Source organism: Antennarius striatus, chromosome 20 (genome assembly GCF_040054535.1).
Source record: "Antennarius striatus isolate MH-2024 chromosome 20, ASM4005453v1, whole genome shotgun sequence".
In the NCBI taxonomy this organism is placed as follows: Eukaryota; Metazoa; Chordata; class Actinopteri; order Lophiiformes; family Antennariidae; genus Antennarius; species Antennarius striatus.
Window position 1 is genome coordinate 13,081,666 of NC_090795.1, and position 16,922 is coordinate 13,098,587.

General features: G+C 40.2%; 1 protein-coding gene across 1 annotated transcript; it reads right to left on the reverse strand.

Annotated features, from left to right (window-relative positions):
- Nucleotides 1-3,277: 3,277 nt before the first annotated feature.
- On the reverse strand, nt 3,278-14,887 carry rab18a (RAB18A, member RAS oncogene family). The gene is made up of 7 exons (XM_068304336.1): nt 14,693-14,887; nt 12,145-12,200; nt 9,048-9,109; nt 8,701-8,773; nt 7,618-7,736; nt 7,091-7,157; nt 3,278-6,478 (listed from the first exon to the last, which is right to left on the reverse strand). The coding sequence occupies exons 1-7, from the start codon at nt 14,758-14,760 to the stop codon at nt 6,309-6,311; spliced, it is 615 nt and encodes a 204-aa protein (XP_068160437.1). The 5' UTR covers nt 14,761-14,887; the 3' UTR covers nt 3,278-6,308.
- Nucleotides 14,888-16,922: the final 2,035 nt, after the last annotated feature.

Consider the following 16,922-nt stretch of genomic DNA (forward strand, 5'->3'; position numbering starts at 1 on the left):
GCCTGAACTTCCTGTGGTTTGGAGTAATAAAATTTAACCCTGGGTCACATCCAGGGCACAAAAAACTAAAAATGTATGACACAAAAAAAAAAGCTACAGTGGACTAATAAGGTCATGACCTCAAAATACAAGATGGTACAAAGTGTAGGAAAGTGCCAATCATTCATACTCTGAACTCTACATCTGAGCTCTGCCAGGCTAACGTCTGACCTGGTGGAAACTCTCAGAGGAACCAGGATGATTGTCCCGGGCCCTTCTCAAATCCTTGCCCCTTTAAAGTCAAAACTGGGTCCTTCGGTCTTCGTGGTTTACAACAAAGTTTCTATTCCGACCCCAAAATTGAGATCAGCTTGGCAAAGAAAAACAAGCACTGCAATTACACCATGGGACAGATTATTTATACAAAATAATGAATTTGTTTCAATACATGCCAATCATCTCACCCAAAAGGAAATTTTATTAATATGGATTTTTTTTTCTCCGCTGGGACCAAAGTGCAGCAGCAGAGGCATGCGTCCAGTCGGTGAAAATGTTCGAGGCGTGCAGAAAGCTTACACCCACTGTGTTGATACAAAGTGATTAGTTTATTATAGAAGCCAATGTCCTGCGAACATGGCTATTTGCTTCGCTGTTGTAGCGGTAGCGTGAGTAAGATGTGGCGAGAGCTTCTGATCCACCGAATGAGGACATGGTTACATAATCTGAGCGGGAGAGGCGGCGTGTGGCCTGAGATACGCCACATGGGATGAGAGACGGTGATGGGATGATGAATGAAGTTACTCATCCTCCCATTTTGTTTCTACGTTTTACAGTCCCCCTGATGATGGTCGGTCTTCAGTCCTCATGCTTATTGCCACAGAAACTTGAGGATGAGATGAAAGCAACCCCCACAGCGAGGGGAGTTTTTTTTCTCTATGAGGGCGAGGAGAATCCTGCTTTCTGTCTAGTCTCCATGCAGGGTTATTGAAAATAATGGGAGTGGGTTACAATACTATCATTTAGGTTTAAATTCGATTGACAGACTATCAAGTAAGAGGAAACTCAATTTCAGTTCTATTATGAGCTGAATTGACTTACATGGATCCGAGGCCAGAGGTTCACACCAAACAAGGATCGAGGTTTCCTACTCACCCAAGACCTTCTCTTATTGAGTTATACGACCTGGTGTGATTGATGGCTGCATATGCAGGCCTGCTGCTTCTGAGGATGGAGCTAATTCTCCCTGTTGACAAAATCCTGGTACAACTTCTTCCAAAAATGTTCTTCTATACACATTTACAATTAGGACCACTCAGGTCATTTCTTTCACCGAAACATTATTTAATATAAAAATACTGAACCAAGCCCACACAAGAAGGTTCAGATACTGTCATATTGAGGTCAAGAAAAAAAAAAAAAGGGGGTAGAGGGGGTTGACTGACTTCTCTGTAACCCAAAGGACTCCGAGGCCTACAGCAGGTCACGCAGCTCATAACAGATCCTGAAACAGGACGCTCCCATCGCCTGGTGAAATGTCAAAGGGTCTAAAGGCGAACGGGTGTAACAACGTAAACACAAGGTTCCACGTAATCAAAGTGTTTCCACCTGCGGTGACAGAGCCATCAGTTCTGGGCATGGTGGTCATTACCTCAGTCTTCTGGTGCTCACAGGGTAACCTAAGAGAGACCAGAGCTCCACTTTGGAAGGAGAGAACGGGAGCAACGGGGCATTTTCCTCTACCTCACATTGGGAACATAAACAGAGAAACAATCCACAGACCTATGGGTGCCTCGGAGTCTTTCAGTCCAGAACAAGGAAGGCCGTCTGGAGAGAAAATAAGTTTGTAGAGATTCAACCACAGAACTGAGCGCTCTGCTTTCATGTCCAAAAACTCTGTTAAAGTTTGTTCAAGGCAGGCCTGCTGCACCTCACAGTGCCATCGGTCCTATCACATTCCCATTATCACAGGGCTGCCCTCATGGTGGATGTATTAGTTTCTGTCTTCTACTCAGTTCAGGTGTTGGTGGTAGAGGATGGTCTTTCCAATTGTCTTGCGTCTCTCTTATTTCCTCTTCAGCTAGCATGGCAAAATTATTATCCAAACGCAAGTCGACGATGAGCATGAGAGCATGAGTGACGTCTTGGAACCCAACACCTTCTGAAATGATGCCCAACGTCTTGTAACATTTTTTACATGACAGCATGACTGCTCCCCCGAGGGGCCCGTCTGAGCGCTAAACCATACAGCAGCCTGAGGAGGAGCGGGGAGACGAGGATGCATTAATGATAGCCAGACCTGCTCTGTGGGGTTAGCACCTGGCTGCACGCTCCGACACAGACAGCAAGACAAAAAGCAGTCTGTCAAACTGCCCCTGCAGGGCTGCTCACATGCTTCTAAGGCAGCAAGGTGGGGCAGGACAATGACTGTTTTGGGAGTTTGGCACGTGACTGAGACCAGGATGTGAAAGAGTGAAAAATGAAACAATGGGTTTCGCCACAGGTGGCATACATTTCATCTTGGGCCTTTTTTTTATTCTATTTTGGGGATGGGAATGTCTTTGTCTGTTCACTGTTTGCTCCAAGAGAAAAATCTCAATTGCTTTTGGATTAATTAGCATGAAATCATTTATGTATTTGTAGCCTTGCCTTTTCCATATAGTTGTGAATTTACAAATGTTAGTAATCTATAGTTAAATAGCAAACACATTACACACCTGCTAAACATCAACATGCTAGAATTATCGTTGTGAACATATATTATTGTGTGGCCGTTAACAGTTTTAGAAGCCTGTGAAAAAGATAAATTTACAAATGATGTATTTTTTTATTTATGTGGAAATTTTTTTTATTCATAACCATATAATCTTTTCACATCCTGATATACACAGACACAAGATGAGACTGAAAGCTGTTGCTTTGTTGGTTACTTTCCTGAAATGACTGTCATAGAATGGTAGCGCTAGAATTATTATATTTCATTTATCAATCAACTTATATGAAAATGGAATACAATGATGTATTCAAGGAGAAAGACATCCCCACAATTTAAAAAAAAAAAGGTTTGCTCGTCAGAGCAGAATATATAACAGACAACAAAAAGATTTCAACTCTGCCTGAACGTGCAAAAAAAGGCAAAATAAAGAAATCAGTGAAATAGTTTGTCATTTCGGTTCACAACTTCAGAACTATGAAGAGGCAATATCTCTAAAAAAGAAGATAAACCTCCTTCATAAACCCTTCCAAATGCAGACATATGCACCCTTAAGATTTTGTCAGCTAAACTTTATTTTTTCTTTTATGATTTTAAATTCATATTATTGGGTTTAGGTCTGTGTTTGCATGAAACAAAATCATTGCAGAGTGTAACACTGATTCTGACATTTGTATTATTTACAATTATTATTACTGCTGTAGTTAATAACATTTCCAATGATGGCAACAGAAACATTTTTTCAGCTGAACTAATGGTGAACCAATGATTATGAAAACTTGCTTTCATAAGACCTCTGAGAAGACTACATTACAGTTCTTAACTGGTTATTCTAGTTTGTTACTTTCCAATTTTTTGCAGAAAGTTCTGCCAACATCTGCACTACCATCCTCTTCCTCTTTAATTCCTTCTCGTGGGTTTGACGTGAAAAGCTACGAGCATTCTCATTGGTCTAAATGGTTTCCTATTCATTCAATCACCAATCTGTTAAACGAGCGAAAGATGTTTGTTTTTCTGTTTATGGAACAAAATAGTTGGGAAATTGAATTGAAATGAGATCAATAAAAATAACGTACCTAAACACCTAAAAATTTATCAATGGATTAGATGATTCACAAAATTCATCGCTTTAATTAAAATTGGCGATCAGCAGAAAATGCCATTTCATACAAATCATTGCATTGGTAAGTGCAATAAAAAGTGATTCTATTCCGAATCAAATTTTATTTAAATATTGCCAAATCAGTCCTCTCAGCACTTTACATATAGAGCAGCTCTACACCAGTCTCTCAAGCCCATGGAGGTGCATAAATACAGAGGCAGCTATTTGTGAATTGGTCAGATTTGTGAATGATCAGAAAACAAGCCAGTCCAGCCCCAGAGCAGCGGGTAGCAGGAAACAGGAGTGTTAGTTCTGCACAGACCCGACCACATCAAGGCCCGGGCCATGCCGTAAGCCGCCGTTGTTGTTTGACTGAGACATATTTCCGTACGGATGCCTGGACTGTGGCACGAGATGAGGGACATTCTGCAAGAGAGGAGTCCTCGCTCCTGCTGCCAGCGCCCACCCTTTCATAATCGCCCAGGAATTATGCACATCCCAGTTAAAACACTGGTAGGGGGGAGACAGGTCTGTGGTGGTGTTTCCTGACGAGTCTGCCAAAAGGATGATTTAGACAGATCACACGTCTCAAGTCTGAGGGTTCCTTGGACCTTGTTTAAACACAAGTCTTTATTCTGGGGACAGAGGAATGTGAGGGCGCCGAGTGAAAAACCATCACCTAACAGCGACATTTCCAACATGGCAACGATGACAGCAGCGTTAGCAGTCGTCTCCGCTGCATTCTAGGACAATGACGGCCTCACTTAGAAAGACTGAGGTGCTTTACACTCCACTTTACAGAGATGATACAACAAATCTTGGATACATCTGCTTCTATTTGCTTAAAAAAAGACTTTATTATTTTTAATACAGGGTGGTTTTATAGTGAAATATGTTTACATTCAACTTTACAATTCATACATGAAGTATACCACCAGATTCCTAAAATAGACCATTTACAAGGTATACAGTTTTGAGCGTAACAGAAAAAAGACAGCTACACCAGTTTAATAAGTAAAAGCCTACTTCCTTTTTGTTACATAAGACCATTGAATTCCAATGATGAGCCTTTTTCAGATAAATAAAAGTTAGTGTTTAAACAGCCAGAGATGGCTGTTCACAACAAACACAAAAAAATGGCACACAGACTTTCCCATGCAATTAAAAAGAGATTAAAAATATATATCATTTGTGATAAGACATGCTTGAATCCATGTCCTTTTCAACATCCCTGTTACAAGATCCAACTCTCAGAACTACATTTCCCAGAATCATACCAGCACTCGAATACTACAAACATGGCCAGAGGTCAGGCGTACAGTTCACTTTAAACTTCTTCTCAGATACAAACACAGAGATAGCAGGACTGCAAAATCCATTAGTGATGTAGAGGAAACAGCTTTCGCTTTAATTTTCAAAATTCAGTGGAAAAACACCCCTTATGACTCACAACCCTGTCTAATATTGTACACTTTCCCTTTGTTTCTGTCCACTCAAAGGGTAGTATATGAAGACCACAGCAGTGAGAGTGATGTTACTGATATTATCTGTCTGAGTGAGCGAGTGCCAGTAAGTCACACTCCATTAAAACAACTCATTATGACGAGAGCGTGCAATTTTAAGAGGTTCCTTCTTCGTCGTGCACGCAGTGGAAAGCATTCGAGTGCCAATCTCTTACTGCACTCTTCAAAATATATCAAAGGGTTGAAGGCCAAGTCAATAAAAGCAGTAAAACGTCATTCCAGATACTTGGTTACTATTATATTGCAGAGAAATGAGGCAATTGTGTGGACAACAGAGACAAATGATCCAATCGCTTTACTGAGACTGGTGGGATGGAATACAAGATGGCTCGTCTTGATAAGCTTCTTCATAGGCAGCGTATAAAGTTCACTGAGTCTGAAGGGAAGAATCACAAACAGGACAGAGAAAGAGAGCGACAAGCACAGGAGAAAAATCGGCCCTGCATTGGTACAGATGTGCTTGCTAAGGCAAAGTGCTCCATGGACAATAAGCATGCTGGAGACAAGACAGGACCCTCAGTCAAAAATATTCTCATCGTCATTCTTCAGAAATTTAAACATGTGCCTGAATAACTTTGGTTTATGTCTTCATACTCATATCCCTACTTCTAAAAACAGGTGAGAATGGATAATATTTTGACCGAGGCCCTGACACTGCACAGAACAAAACAAAGGAAAGAAAAACTCACGAAAATTCCATTAAGAGGAAGGCTGAGCTGCATTTGCATTTTAGCGCAGCATTGTTATTAGAAAGTGTGCAAAACGTAATGTCTGTGTGTATGTGTGTGTGTGTGTGTGTTTGTGGACGGTCCACCCTGACAGCACAGCGGAGGGGAGACAGTCTGATGTCCACTGCCTTCATATCTGAGTAGGGAGCACAACTCAGCACACACTGGGAGGGGGTGTTTTTATGTCTATGTGTGTTTGACTGTGCGACACAATGTGTGGTACAGTATATTCATGTGTGTGAATGTGGTTCAAGTGTGTGTGCCGTCTACACCAGGGAGCAGTAGCCGCCGCAGCTTCCACCTCCGGCGTCCTCGTCAGTAAGCTGGACCCCTCGGCCGTGGTTCTCGCTCTGCCATAAGCCGGGGGTCTGGATGATCTTCTCCACCAGCTCCTCAAACGCACACTGAACACCGTCCCTGGTTTTAGCGCTCGCCTCTGGAAGAGGGGAAAATAAAAAAAAGGGGGGGGGGGAGAGACAGATAGAGAAAGAGACAAAAAGGAGTGAGGAAAAACAGGAAAATGACGATACCACAACTGTTAATGTCTGCATCTCGCTGTCATCGCGTGCCGGACTCCCACACCGGACTGACCTGTGGTGGAAAATGTTTCAACAACTGTCAGCCCCAGACGGTGACGAGAGAACCTCAGCAGGTTATTAGGAGATAAAGTCAACACTCGCACCAAAACATGATGCTATCCAGAAACACTGCAGTAGTCATTCCTGTAGGATCAATCTACAAGTCAAATCAGAATTCATTTGGGGCACGGATTTTAACCCTTGAAAAGCTACCATTTATTTTTTCAGTCCTTCATTAAAGATTAAAGGCAGACATTTCAAATTGTAGGGTACTGGTTAATCTCAAAAATGAATGCAGAAGCAAATAAGTGGTTACAAAGTGATGGATGGAGCACGTATTATTTATAGACGAATGCAGGCATTCCTCAGCAGGTATGATAGTTATTTCTAAAGCTGTTTCCTCTCTGTAACAGTCTGCTGTAACTCATGCCCAGCAGCTCTGTGTAGCGCAGGGATTCCTCCCGACTTACCTATAAAAAGCATGGAATGTTTTCTTGCAAACTTCAGCCCTTCTGCCCTGTCTAGCTCGTGGTTTTCCTAAAACAAAAGAGAGGTAATGGTTTATTTGAGGTCTACTGGGTGGAGCTGTAAGCTACTGCAGTCATCACATGGCAGAGGAAAAGTCATTTTCGCAGACAAAGAGCAGGACACAATAAATTCATAATGCTCTACTTAGCGGGCATATTTATCCCCGTTGACTGATTGTAGTAAAGCACCAAGTTCTAAAAATACAGAAATGGGGCTGTCACCCTCTTCCACTTCTTTAATTTGTCAAGTGGCTGTAAGAAAATCTTAAAAGATAATTATTTCAGGTCATGCTTATTCTGTGGAAAATAATTTATGCCTAAAAAAAGTCAGCATTTTTATTTCTTTACACAAACAGAGAAAAGTTTAACATTAATCCATATTTGGAAAATGAAACATGCTCCTCTTCAGTCAAACAACCCTACTCACCTGACAGGAACAGCAGGTTTTATGTAACCACACAAACACTCACCCTGTCGATTTTATTCCCTACAAGCATTTTGACGAGATCGTTCCTCGTGCAGTACGTTTCCAGCTCGCTGAGCCAGTTGTCCAGTTTTGCAAAGGTTTCCCTTCGTGTCACGTCATATACTGTTAGAAACCATACAAACAAGACAACAGCAGAATGGAGGCAGATAAATAAATACACATTTCCTGCATTTCCTTCAGATCTGAAACAGGGAAGGACATTTCTATTAATATATTTACTGTAACAATAAGATGTTTTCACAACAAAAGAATCTTTTTTAAATGAAATGTATGAGATTTATTATGAAATGATTAATTATTTACAGACAAACAAGACTTAATAGAAAGGTGATTTTCAGATTTAAGAGTATTTTTTATGTTTTACTCTAACAAACCTTTTATTTAAAAAGCTGTTTGTTTGGGTTTATTTTAAATGAAATGTACAGCCCTAACAAAACATTAGTGCCCCAAATCCTGAGTTACTTTTTAATTTCGAGTAAAACAGAACATGATCCAAGGTTAATATAATAACCAACCCTTAACCTCACACAGAATCCAGTGCCCCATTCCTTCATCATATTTTTTGTTCAAACCAACATGGCAGTTTTTGAGTGCAGTCATTCCCAAACATGTTGACAGATACTGGTGAAAACATAACCTCCTTGGCAGAGGTAATCAAGTTTACATGACTTGAGTCCTCAGATGAAAGTATGCGGGGAAATCTCTATAGCAAGGTGCCTTGTTTTTCTATACATCATTATAGTGGTCAAAACACGTAGGCTGCAGAGGAAGTCTGTTTTAGAGGTTTAACTTAGTTCCTGTGTGTATCCATGTGTCTTCAGATTCATTTCTGTACATGCATGTCCATATGAGGAGTCAGATTTAGGGGTATAAACTGACTTCCAGAGAGAGAGAAAAAGAGAGAGAAAGCATGGAAGTGTGTGTGCGTGTGTGTGTCACAGAATGAAAAGCCATCACTTTCTTTACGATCAGGGGCCTGGCCCTGGAGTGACAAGGGCGCACGCACACACATGCACACACACATGCATACTAGGGCTTGAGCAGTGGTGTGAAGAGTTTGCCTTACCCAGAATGACTCCCTGGGCACCGCGATAGTAACTAGGTGTCAGGGTTCGGAAGCGCTCCTGTCCAGCAGTGTCCTGCAAAACACAACCAGCTCAGCGCTACTGGACATAGTTGCAGGAAAAAGTATCTCAAACAAAAGCAAAAGAGGGAAAGCGGGCACAAGCAACAAGACTGACTCTTCATGACACTCAAAGAGCAAGTGGTCAGAAAGGATGCTGCAAAAGCGCCATCTCCTGGCCACTAGAGAAAATACACTAGACTGGACAGTTGAATGGTTTGTCTCTTGTGAGACAGGAGTGTGTTTGTCTCATGAGTGTCACTGAGGAAAATTGACAGTGTGACACTTACCCATATTGCCAGCTTTGTCTTGTTACCGTCGACAGTGAGGGTCTTCACCTTGAAGTCAACACCTACACAAAGAGTCAATCCATCACTTTCATTCTGTAAATGTGTCTCATCCTGCTTCAGTCTCTCGCAGGTCTGGCCAGTTACTGCCAAGAACATTATACCTCGGCGACACACTATAATTATCAGTGATGAATTGTAAAAACAAAGACACCAGACAATGTCTCTGAACTTTTGCTAACCCCAGCTTTTCAGACTGGCATCATGCGTATCCAATGTCTTGAATTTAAATTATAGTGCTACAGTGAACTTGAAGGCAAGGTGTGTTTTAATGTTCTGAAATGAAACCAATAAATGTCTTTATTCAAAAATAAAAAATAAAAATCCACCACCTGTGAAATGGTTCAGAAAGTCATGATTCATCACTACAAATCCTGCCAGATCCTGAAGGAACAGACATTTACATGAAAATTACAACGTTGCACCCCGTCCCTCAATGAGTAAATCTCTTCTATTGCCTTTGTGCTGTTTCTCAGTGAGCAGAGAATGCAATGTCTGGATGACATATTTGCGTTTAGGTTTAGGCAACCACTGACGGATTTACCAGGGAAATGCTCATTTGCAATGGGCCTGTTTTCACATCTTGAACTGGGAAAGGCTTCAGAGCCAAAACAGAGGAGGAGAAAAGGGATGTGAAGACAGGCCGAGGATATACAACATACAGTATGTGTACCTCACACAAAAATATACAGTCTGTTCACACAGTCAATCACGACAAGTAGCTCTTCCTCCATCCCACAGGGTCGCTCACTTACTGCTGCCAGATGAATATGGAGAGGAGTTTACATTTAAGCTTTCTCTAAACTTTGACCAGTACCTCTTGCTTTTGGAAACAGGGAGTCAGATGGGCTTTTCCAAGAGAACACACGACAAAGCATCTGTTTACTGAATCACAACAAGTTGATACAGCAGCCAGACACCAAGGCTGGACCAGGCTCTGCCGGCCAACCCTATGGTGGACCTCAAAACCCCTTTATCCTATGTTATAAATACACAAACACACACACACACCCTACTACGTTAAAAACAACAAGACTTGCTGTTTGCAATGAGCAGGATGATCATCATTGTACTACGTTGTCCCGCTTTCCTTATTTGTGTTATGCTGGACCTAAATGTCACAAGACTATCAAAGGGTCCTCTTCTTCCTGCTGGTCATCTATAACCTCAAGATCACAAACCAAAGACTACCACAGTGATTCACAGTTGTCGACATAATACATTTAGGCCAACAGTGTTCTAATATGACAATGATCTAAAATCTAATTTCACAGGGAGACACAACCTGGTTTGAAGTGCTGTAGGGGTGACGAGTGATTTCTGCTTTAGGGATTCTGAGTCAATGAGGGAGGCCTAATTCCAATAAAGACATCTGTTGGGCCAAAGAGGTTCAGCCAGCCAAGTAAAGCAGAAGAAATCCAAAGCCTGACCTTGAAAAACAAAAAAATGGTTCTGGATGTTTTAACAAAGACAGCATTCACAATAAGATCATTGTAAATCTTGAGGAGTTGATTGTTAGTCTCAAAGCCACCTGAAAACACAACAGATTTGTCCTTCGTACATCACTTGATTTATACTACTGGATCCATCAAACTTGGAAGACCTCTGTTGGCAAAAAAAACAATGTACCGCTAAGTTGACCATCTCACCAGATATGATGGATGGTTTGGTCTGCCACAGAATTTCATTGCAAACTCTACATTAAGTTTGAAATAAATCAAACAGCTTTGTGGCTGTGTGGTATCATGGTAGCTTACGCTTCCCACTTGCCAAGTGCTCATCCAAGAGACCTCCAGACGGGTCATGTTCCTGAATGGTAACGTCAACTCCGTTTTGACTCCAGAATAAAAAAAGACTTTCTGTGTTACATTATATCCAATAAACACTGGGTGTGCAACTGATACAGGAGGTGAATGTTTTCAACAAGCCAAATCTAGGCTAGGAGGAAATAACATATGCTCTGCTGTTTTGTGGATAGTTTTTCAGTACAATGTGTATTTGTGCCAGCAGCCTCAGCAAGGCTGAGGGAAAAAGAACGAACAACAGTTTATGCTCATATTACCGAATGCCACTGTTGTCTACCGTAGTTGTTTATAGCTCTTAAAAAGTCCAAATGCAGAAATTACACTGGACAACCCAAATACTCTAACTGCTGAAATGAGATTTAACTGCTGTTGTATTTTTGTATGCAGTCTGACCACTGGCACCTTTGACTTCAGTGTTAGATTCAGTAACTGTAGTAAAGCTCAAGGGATATAGTAATCCGTTGTGTAGAAAATTTACAATGCACATACTGTGTTAAAATATGTTTTTTTTAATATTGTATAAGCACTTTGTTAAACACGCCTATATAAACTACAATCCAGCACAGCAGCTCTGCTACATATTTTACATTTATGAGACTTATAATGTTTCACAGAGGTGTTAATTCAACAAGTTCATTATTAGTACTAATGTTGTGCTAGACTGCAGTAAAAAGAAATGTGTTTCTAATACTCTGTCCCTCCTCATTTTAGCAAACGATTTCTGCAAAACATTAGAAGCACCCCTCATTTTAACGAAGTCCAGATAAACTTCAAACTACAGCCTCAGTAATAAACATACTGTGATGAACACATTCCCAAAAGTATCATTGAAACTTAACATTATCTTTTAAAAAAGGGATAATGACCACTTTTAATCTTTAAGTAACCATTACAGTGTATGTTGTTATACATTGTACTCGTAACATCTGGCAGCATCCGTAACTGGACAGATTTTGTCCATACTTACACATCGTGGTATTGTTTATCAGTGAGCTAATATGTTGTATGAGTTGGTATATTTATAACACAATATCTTTATTTCTTTGCCCTTCATGTTTAAGCACAATGTGGTTATTTTAAATAAAAAACTTGCTTGTATGAATCACCTGGGTTTGACTGCATGTGTCTACCATCTGCAACATTTTTGGAACCCTTAGATCTGTCTGAAGATTGTCTTAAAATTACCGCTGTATATTATACACAGCACCTTCCCATTATTTCTGCTTGTTACTCACCTATTGTTGCTGGTTGTTCTGGGTCAAACGTGTCATCAGTGAATCTCAGGAGGAGGCTGTTGACAGGAATACGGAAATAATTACATTAAGACTTATGCATCACTACACACAGGTTGGTTGAACAAACCTTTTTTTTGTGGGATTAGGTTTCAATTTTCTTTGTTCACATTTCCTGTGGTACCAATCTTATCAAATTGTGGATGATCTCAATTGCTTTTGATTTCTTTGTTCTTCACCTGCATTACATGTACAAGCTCCAGATGACATCATCACTACATTACGGTCAGGAAGACAAGGTTCATTTCTTAACTATGACTAATCAGGAGCACAGGCCTTAATCACAATGCTGATGATGGAGTACGCTCAGTCCTTTCCCCTGACCCAAGTATAATTCTCTTATTTTTCCTCATGGGCCATGAAGAGGGATGCAGCTGATGAGCTATGCTTTAAGAGCGCCAAGTTAGAAATGTGTTCTGTGCAGGTCATTTGTTCAGATAAATTAAAATTTGTGTATTCCATGCCAGGTAGACATCCCTGTGATGGTTTAAGTGCTTCTAAAGATTGCATGGAAACAAATTAGATATCTATATGCCACTCAAAAATGAATCCAGTCAGTGCAGCTACTTGACAACAGCACAACTGGCTCAGTATAACTGAAATAATGACATTTGAAACTAATCATGGTCTGTATTCATTTATAGAATTAAGCAAAAGCCTATTTGATAATAATACATAATTGGTTTCTGGAACAAGAGCCCTGAATGATGCACTAGCAGACAGTGCACAGGCGGCCAACAAACTCTTCCGTTTTCTACAAATATAAACAAACCTAAATCTGTGTTATGGTTTTGGCATAAACTCCTTCTCTCCTGTGGAATGTAGAGAACAGAAAAAGACTGCCGTAAAAACTAAAACAGACACAGACCTAAGATTAAAATTACAGTTGCGTGTTGTAATCAATAAATTACAGAAATAAAATGAAAGCCAATAAAATAAAAGTAGAGAAAGAAAAGCTTGTCATCACTACTACCGTAATTTATGATATATTGTAATAAATTTGTGCAAATACTTAAGATTTTATATATAAAAGCCTATCAGCCTGCATTTGAAGGGAAATTCTCAATTGCATTTGATGCCTTTTTTTCCACGCTGCATATCTTATGACTACCACATAAAAGATCTTTTGTAGCTGATGTTAGGTCAGCTGAAATTCTAACCCAGAATGACTCGCCATCACTGTGAAACATGGTTATATGGTATGTGAGATGCATCTGTTGAGATGCAATACAACTGTTAATGTGAAGGAGAACCAAGATATATCATAAATGTGTTGCTTCCAAGCCTGAGGAATGTCTGTGTTGAAGAGACAAGAAGTTTCAGTTGTATGATTCACCAGTTCAAGAGGCATAAGAAACAATCCCTTGAATGTGTGAATATTTCTTTTGGTAAAATTTTGACCAATTTGGTCAACAGATATTAACCACGTAGAGTGTATACTGGTGAATATGAAGGCCAAATTACTCAGCTTTAAAGCTGGCATACTGACCAATTATATTCATAACTGTAGCATACTCCGAAAGGCTTTTCAGACAGCAAGGGTCGGTCTATAAAACAATCTTTCTCTTTCTCAGTCAATCTTTCTCTCTTTCTCAGGTAATTCATACGTTTAACATTGTGACTTATTTCACTTATATTTGTTTGAATTAAAGTTACAAAGTATACGATAAATTGTGTTTATCTCATTAGTTTCCCCTGGAGGGTATTTTTCAATGTGATGGTTGATGGCTCAGGCTGGCTACCAGGATTCTTTCATGCAGTCTGCACTATGGTCATGGAGACCTGCGAACCTCACCAAACTCTCTGTTTGGCTTTCTACACAATATTAATTGCATGACTGATTTTTGTAAAAACATCTGCTTTGAATATAAGGCTGATTTGTGGTTGCTAACAAGAAACTCTGATTACTACATAATGGAAAAAAGCAACTTTGTGGTTAAAGATATGTAACCTTTAAGTCTTTTAAACAAGAAGAAGAAGGTGTTAACATTTTATCTTGACGTGGCTACAGATTCTGTAAATATACATATTACAGGTAATTAAAAACGAGGTGTGGCTCTTGCATGACAACCTTAATTAACAGCGACAGAAGCCGTGACGGTCTCTGATCGTCATGCTTTCACATTTTCCACTAGACGTGTATGCTCTTATGTAAGTGTGGATGTGTAGCGGTACCGCTATAGGCAGCTGACAGGTGATGTGTATTGCAACATCTACCAACAAATGTGAACGAGGGTGACGTCACAAGCAGCTACCGTCAGCTAGCTGAGGTTAGTTGGATAGGTAGCACATACTCTTAAAATAAGCTTATAATAGCTAGACAACAGGGCTTGACTGTGTTTTAAAAAAGAAGCAAGCGCAAGAGGCTTCTCTGCCTAATTTAAAAGCTTTTCGACCTGTGCATCAGCTGCTTTGTAGCTACGCTAACGCTAGCGTGCTAACATTAGCAGTCGGCCACGACATCGATTTCGTGTGGATAATTTTAACTTACCTTGACTTCCCAACACCACTTTCTCCTATTATCAATATTTTCAACGTCGTTAAGATGTCTTCTTCCATTTCCCTTTAACAATAACTTATGTCACTGTTAATATATACCAACCAACAGTTTTAACGGACAATGTTCCCAAGTTGCTCGGGGTCCTGTTGTTTACCACTTGCATTAGAGATGTTACAGACAGTGAGGCTAGACGCGTCACTCCAACCATATCCGGTATGACACATGGGTACTTCCGGTGACCTACGAACATAATAACTTCAGCTTGTGTGATATTACCGCCTATAATTACTACTACTGTACTGTATATATAAAAAAATATATAATATAATTTTATGTTCTGTTTATGTATGTATGGATGGATAAAAAAAAAGTTTTGCAACTGAACTTTAATTACTGCTGGTTTTTTACTGAGATGGGATTTATCCTTGCTTGGTGGATGCTAGCCTGGTCACTAGCTTGGTTGTTTTGTCAACAACCCTGCAAACCCTGCCTCCATGGTATGTTTGGTGATACTGCTTTGCTTAAACTGTACATGGTTAACCTATGGAAGGTTTGACAAATGTTCAATTTCAACCTGACTTTTTTTTTTTAAACGTGTTTAAGGTTAAAATCAAGTCAGACAAACACTATTCACATTTATTCATTTGTTATTCATATCATCATGTTACAGATAATACTCAGAAGTGTTCCTTCGTTGGAATTTTTCTATTTCTCATTTGTAATTTATGAGTCAATCTTTTTGTGCTGCTGTTGTGTTGCTATGGTGATGTTGTAAGGGCCATAGCTGGGCCTTTGAATGTGTACATGGTGGATAACATAATTTATGAGAAAAATCTACCTATCTACCTGCCTACTGATTCATATGTCTCTCATCCAAGAGACTTCTTCAGTTCTGAAGAAGTCTTCATGAACTTTCTTAACGTCCAGTGGATTGACTTAAACAGCTTCTGGATAACCATGACCTGGATGACTGAGAACCTACACAGACATTCTCATCACCCTAACTGATTCGTCCAATCCCTGCTGTGTCATCAGAAAACTTATGGAGATGACAGGTCTCCGTGCGGTAGTTGAAGTCTGGCGTAAAGAGTAAAGAGAAAGTAACTTAAGTGTGTCTGTATCCGTACATGCAATCAAGAGAAGTGAGGGCTGTTTTACTCCAAATTAGAGGATACCATGTGTGGGACATTGACATGAGATCCAGTTGGAGCATAGAGAGAATTAATCACTGAGGTAGTTAAGTATATCTACAGGGAGAAGACAGGAAGCAGCAGTCACGCTGACAAAACAATTTAAAAAGGATGACTAAGTAACAACACCTCTGACTGGTCAAAAGCCTCAATAAACCACACAACAAATAAGGATTTATTTTAAATTTCTGAAAAAGATGCTGAAGGTTAAGGCTGGATTCCAAAGAGATATTAGTACACTGCAGAAAGACTGAACAGCATCATGGTTAACTTCTGGACAAATAGAAATTGTTATGAAACAGTCACAGATATTTAATGTCAGTAACGTAATGTTGTACACAGCCACAAACTTAACTGCTTGTCTGTAGTATGTGAGATTGTTGTCATCCCAGTTATTAGCTCAGATTGTTTCTGTGTTAAGATTATCTTATTGTACTGACTAAGAAAAATAGGTCTTGTGTATGGGAAGGAGCAAACGCCAGGGTCTCCTTACCCTCATAAAAGAAGACAATTTGACTGCTGTGTATAGATACCGAGTGTTGTCAATGCACTTATGTTGCAGAAGATCCCCAGACTGTTGTTGACATTGGTTTTACACAGTTTTCAAGTAGCATCAAGGTAGGCAGACAATGAGCCATGTCGGTTAGGAGGAGGCAGGACAGTCCCCCCGGTGGAGCTGCATCGTCAGGGTCTGAAGGGACGCTGTGGCCTTTGTTGTGAATAGCAGATGGCCCCATTTCCACTTGTAGTTAACCACACTCATATGCTAATAAGCTCCAGAAACAAGCAGCCATGCAGGCAGAAGTAGTTCTAGTATGGTTGTCAGGAAGATCAGGAGGCACCAGCCTACAGTGCTGCTTCCAGCAAATTTCTCTCAGGGCTTCCATCACCACCAAGTCTTTACGTCTGAAGTTATTTAGTGGTTGATCAGCCGGTTGTGATGCCTTCACTTGTATGTGAATGAAGGTAATACAGAGGAAAGGTTTGCACAATAGTACAGCACTTCATCGCTACTTAGACTCGTATCTGGA